This window comes from Falco peregrinus, chromosome 3, assembly GCF_023634155.1.
Source record: "Falco peregrinus isolate bFalPer1 chromosome 3, bFalPer1.pri, whole genome shotgun sequence".
Classification (NCBI taxonomy): Eukaryota; Metazoa; Chordata; class Aves; order Falconiformes; family Falconidae; genus Falco; species Falco peregrinus.
In genome coordinates this window covers 104,361,621-104,367,505 of record NC_073723.1, presented here as the reverse complement: position 1 = coordinate 104,367,505, position 5,885 = coordinate 104,361,621, and the positions used below count along the sequence as shown (strand labels likewise).

The 5,885-nt window shown below is 38.2% G+C and overlaps 1 protein-coding gene across 2 annotated transcripts in view; it reads right to left on the bottom strand.

The window, feature by feature from the left end:
- The window catches only part of SLC9A3 (solute carrier family 9 member A3), a 53,879-nt gene that overhangs the window by 11,023 nt on the left and 36,971 nt on the right, over window positions 1–5,885 (bottom strand). For both annotated transcript variants that reach the window (XM_027779159.2, XM_013294916.3), the window contains exons 7-10: window positions 5,188–5,390; window positions 4,275–4,364; window positions 2,377–2,447; window positions 35–164 (exon numbers count right to left, since the gene is read on the bottom strand). In XM_027779159.2, coding sequence (XP_027634960.1) covers window positions 35–164; window positions 2,377–2,447; window positions 4,275–4,364; window positions 5,188–5,390 — 494 coding nt within the window. The remainder of the gene's footprint in view (window positions 1–34; window positions 165–2,376; window positions 2,448–4,274; window positions 4,365–5,187; window positions 5,391–5,885) is intronic.

Genomic DNA, 5,885 nt, shown 5'->3' with positions numbered 1-5,885 from the left:
ATACTATAATATGTCAACAAGTGTTCATAAGTACCTCAGCCACATAGCTAATTGCATCCTTCAAGTTGAGCTCATGGAAAACATTAAGGATCTGGTCTCTTGATTTTTGAGCAGACCTTCTCATCAGTACTTTACTGAGGAATTTCCTATCAAAATTGGACCACCTGATAATTTAAACAAACTGTTAATGACAACAAGCAATTTTAGTTTCACAGCATTTTTAGTTTACTGTAAGTGATATTTTTCTCGAGTACACATGTTTGAAAAAATGGTGAACGTAGCAATATGAGGTATTTGTATTTTGCAGCTTTTCAATTAGCATTTAAAGGAAATTAAGGGAAAGCCTGCAACAAAGTTATGCAGCTGTCACAAAGCATTGAACAGGTTCATCTACCTAACACTACTACAACAGCAAGCATGCTATGATTACATATCTTATTTCAGAGTCACTAGGATGTTTTATACTCTGGGAGATCACGCTACCTTATTTTTCCGCTTGATTATGCAGTTATATCTAACAGCTTCATTCTAAAAGTTTAATTTTCTTTCCTCTTTTGGAAGGGAATCTGATTTTCCCCAGCTGTGTTGCAGGATTGCCCGCCTAGAAAATCAGTTCACAACAAGTGCCCTTCTGAAAGTGCTTCTAGAGGATCTTTTTCATGTCACTGCTGTACTCTGGGGGATAGAAGTGATGTGTATTTTCTGTAATGTACACTTTCAGGCTTGTCTGGCAGTAGGATATCTTCCATTTCATATTTTGGCTCCAGACTATAAAGGCTGCTTGACTTTCATCTACCTTCCTCAAGGGCATGAGGCAACTTGGAAGACTGCTATTCAAAGGAATCCTATCCATCTTGCCCAATTGCTGTTTTGAGTTTATGACTTTTTATTCAGATGGTTGAAATCTTTTTGTTAAACACTACTCGCAGAATTGATAACTATTCTCTAGCCAGAACACCTGACAAGCAGTCTCCAATACAGGCTGCCATACAGAGCACATCAGTGAGGGTGCCAGGGGCTGCCACTTCTTTGGGGAAGCAGCACTTCCGTGTACACACAGTCCAAAAGAAGCAGACCTAAAGTGGTCTCATTCAGAAGACCTTAGTCATCAAACCACACACTCAGCCATGAATCTACATTAAGCTACTCTTTCTCTTATTACTCAGGGAGATTATTTTCTTAGATATAAGAAGTCAGCCTTTTAACCTGCCACTTGAAAAATATTTAGTTCCTTCTTCAAGACAGTATTTCAAAACTGGGGATGTATTCCTGCTGAAATTAATTCCCAAAAAGTAAACTAAAACTTAGACCAAAAGAAAGAAGATGTTCTATTTGGGATGCCTTAGGAAAATTCTTCACTGCGTAAATGAGCCAAGAGCAAAATGAATGGAAGGAGACTGCCCCTATAATGGGGTACAGACAGATGAGCAATGCTGCTTGAGGTCAGGTGCGATCTAGCTCCTGCCTAGGAGTTGTGTGAGCATAACACTAAACCCAGGTTAATGTACTTAGCTTCTCAGCAAGGGCCAGGGCAGCACTCTGCAGAAAGCTAATACAACCACGTGGCGTTTAGATTGGAATTGACATGTTGAGTCAGCAGGACGTCAGCACATCTCAGCTGTGACTGTCTGCACCTATGAAACCACCTAGGCTCTAGGGACAGAACTGCCTAACTTTAAATAACACTCTTAAAGATGTCCAGATTTAATGTCCTTTTTTTTTTTACATTTATTTCTCTAGTTTATGGAAGACTGCCCATCTTAATGGCAACTCTTCACATGTACTTTAAAAAAAATGGTGTCTGTATATTTCAGCTGAGTAATTTCATTTCTCTCAAGATGAATCAACTATAAAGAGAGAGGAAGGGATGTAACCCATAATTTTCATTACTGGTTTCAAACGTAAACTGTCAGGTAATTTCAAAGCATCCTCTGCCATCACTTTCAGAGGTGCTGAGCCTTATCCTTTGTAGAAACAGGATAAACAGCTAGCACAGTTGTAGCTGAGTTTTTTTAGTGTCTCCACACACAAATAACGTTCATGAAATGGAGTATTACAGAGAAGGACCAACATTAACATTCGGGGTTAAATCTTGTCCAAATGGTCAGTTCTCAAATCCTGAGAGAAGCTGATCCCTGGATGTGAACTGAGGCATTTGCAAAAGCCTAATCTGAACTGTGGAAGAAAAAGAAAATATTCCAGGGGACAAAACCCCCCTATTTTAATATTAGCTATATTTCCAGCATTTTCAGTATATAACCTTTTAAACCACATTTGATATCCTTGCTGTCCCTAATTTCACAGGCTTAAAAAGTCATAATTTACAGATAGGATTTCCTAGCAGTATTTCAGCATTCCAAGTTAGCTACTACTTACTTGTCTCTCAGATAATTATGTCCTATTTGTCCAGAAATGTCTTCTATAGCAGAAAGAATGTGATCAAAGGCCTAGGAAAGTGAATGTAGAATTAACACCTTTACAGAAATAAAAGGCATAATTAGAAAATAGCTCAATTTATGTCAAGTTAAACCAGGTGACTATGCAGAATAATTTTATTGATGCTATGCAGGTTTTTTCCCCCCATTTATAGAAATACTACCTTTTCTTCAAAGGTCCTGAGCTTTCTAACCAGTTCTTTACAAATTCACTATTTTTTAATTACAAGGGTCTCAGCAAGAAGACACTTAAGCTCCCATTTTAACATTCAGTTTTAAGACTTTCTATTGACTCATTTTACCATCTCCCTATCTGCTCCTGTGAAGCAGATCAGCCACTATTAGTGTCAGCTAAAAAATTTCCCTGGTACTTCTTTTTAGATGTTTCAGGAATCCATACTTCCCACAGAGTTCAAGTAAGCACTGTTCTTCTGATTTCTAGGGCAAAGTCCCATACTGGGTATATTAGATGACTGATACAAATCCTGAGGTTTATAACTCTGGATTCAAACAAAGGCAACTGCAGGTAGAATTTGGTCTTTTGCTGTATGTTAGAATTTCACTCTGAATACTGGCATGATGTTTAAAGCAACATGGGTGATATGAATTACTCCTGAATATAATATTAATTACTGCCTCAGGAGATAGCTGACATGGAATGGAAAAAATGATATAAGTTGTCTCCCTCCTGCTCCCTAAGAACAGACAGTGCTCCCTTCTCTCTGAAGGCTGCAATTTGTACAGTTCTAGGAGCACTGTGCCTCCTGAAACAGTATCTGCTAGAATATTACAGGAAGTGGTGAATCAGCACATAAATATTTGCAAAGTGTTTGTTAGGATTAATGTTACTGCTCACCCTGTGCTATCAGCTGACATGTAAACGTATATGCCATAAATGTAGACAGAATGTATTTCTTCACCTGGGGGAAGAATCCTGATTTTCAAATAGTAAAATATTTGAACAGCAATGGAAATCCAAATTGCTGGATAAGAAAAGCATAATATATTTATTCAGTATCTGTAAAATAAAATAACTTCTCAGAAAAAAACCCTGCCCATTGCTAAGTTGTTAATTCACTTCAGGTAAGCTCCAGTGTGAAAACAGATGAGATCAGGAGCTCATACAAGAATATTAAACTACTCAGTGCAGGATAGCTGTATAAATCCGAAAAGCTTATGAATTAAAGGCAGCCATGGAAAATGTCTTGTAGTCTTCCATCCCTTAAACTATGTTTGTGCTGAAAATTTATGTTTTCATTTACTGAATAAAAACTTCATAATATTGCATGAAAATAAATTGATCATGTTTCATAATCTTTAAAAGGTTAAATAAATGCAGGCACACACAGCATTCACACTGAACTACACTTTCTGGAATTTCAGTATACAATTAACATCTGCACTGAGCAGCAGAACACCTTTCTACGTTTAAAAAAAAAAAAGCTATAAAGCCTGCTTTCATACCTTTTCCATAAATAAAAAATATTTAAGAAGCAAAAATAAGCTTGCTTCCACATGCTTTGACCTACCAATATTCAATCATTCTCCTCTTTTAGATGAAGAGAAGTAGATTCCACCCATGCCATTTCCCCAGTACTGTCAGCTCCATTGAATTAGGTAAAAGACTAAACCTTCAGTTCAGTAACCTCTTAGAGGGCTCAATCCGAAGACACATTACAAGCTACAAATAACTGTTGAAATGTTTGAAGCGTTTTGAAACTGACTGGAAATTTGATTTTCCCCTCCCTTCCAAAAAGAAATTTTCTTAATATTTTTTCTCTCTTAAGGCATTCTGTAAAAACCCAAAAGATACTATCATTTTGTTTAAAAGTATCTTACTCTGCCATGAAGCTTCTCATTCAGTTTTGGCTCTCTGTGTTCAGTTTTCTTCACTTTCAGCCACTGTACCAAAGGCTTTATAGTCAGTCCCTATGGATTGAAACATGACAATGAATACTTTGGAATTATCTTAGACTTTCCTCTGGCTGGTGATTGTTAAAGAGAAATAGAGCATTTTTTTTTATGTTATACGGTGGGTCTCACGCTTCCTCAGTTGATCTCTTTCCCCTTTAGAAGATAAAATAATGCAGTACCCTCAGCTCCTGTTACAAAGGACTTGAAAAGACACCAACTAGTGGAAATGTGTCTTCTATAAGAAAACCATGGTAGTGGTAGGGTTAAAGTGCTTCCTATGCTGTTGAATGTAGTATTTTCTGCACATATCAGGAGTTTGTGACCACAATTAAACTTTCTATACTAAATCTAAGAAAAAAATTCCAAGCTGGTATATACTGACATATCTCCATTTAAGTTAATGTCATTTTTTTCATCCAGAAAGCACAATTTTGTTTGGATGCTGAATGCTTTCCTGTCCCACTGCTTACTGTTATATTTTAGAACAAGGGCTTAGACTCAGATCAGCTTAATGACTGTATTTGTCCCTAAAAAGTACTGTTCCCTATAGCTATTCACATGAGGTAAAGGATGTTTAATCAGATGTTAACTTGAGCACTATTAATACCAAGCAGCTAAGATTGATCATTTTTTAGCACAGAGAAAATTGTGTTTTGTCCCTGGTGGTGCCATATGAAAACATAAAATAGGATCTTTGTTACTAAAGTTAAAGAATTCAATTATGCTTTCAGTTCAGTGAAACAATATGCAACCTTCAGCTGAGAACTGCTTTAAGCATTCAGTACTTTTGAGGGACTCCTTCTCCTTGCAATAAGCATGCTTAAGAAGTAGGAATTACCTGGAAAATAACAGTAAAAAACACAACAATGATAGTTGTGCTGACAAACAGGTTTTTCTCTTTCACTTTGTTCACATCCAGAAGTACAACCAGAGCAAAAGCAACCGCTCCACGTAGTCCACCATACGACATCACCACCTGGTCTATTATCTCCAACTGGACCATTCTGTAGTGGTTAAGAATCCATGTCTGTAAAACTACACCTATAAAAAACAAATGCCAGCATGTCTAGAAATGCCCTTATGAAATGCCAATATCCCAGCCACGTGCAACGGAAATGCTAGCACCAGTCTGCTTTTGGAACAGATCCTCTACAGCATCCGCTTCTCCCTCTGTATCGCAACACTGGCCAGGGGGCAAGCGCACTTGGTACCTGCCCCTTTACATTTAGCCAGAGGAATTGGGTGACTCCTCTGCAAGCCAGCAGCTCTCCTGAGAGCACTGCCCTCTGGCACTCACAGCAGAATTTTACCTGTAGTGCCAGCTGACCTTCAGAATGCTCAGCTGAGGAAGAACAGAACTGCCAGCATCACAGCCAGTGATGTGCACAGGATCTTTGAACAGAAACAGGTTGAAACAGTGTTGGTGTAGGAAGCAAGCGTGGTACTCCTTACAAATCACCAACACTTGTGTCACTGTCTGACAGAGGGCTGAGCAGTCATGCTAACACTGTCCTCAGGCCCGTGGGCGGGACATTG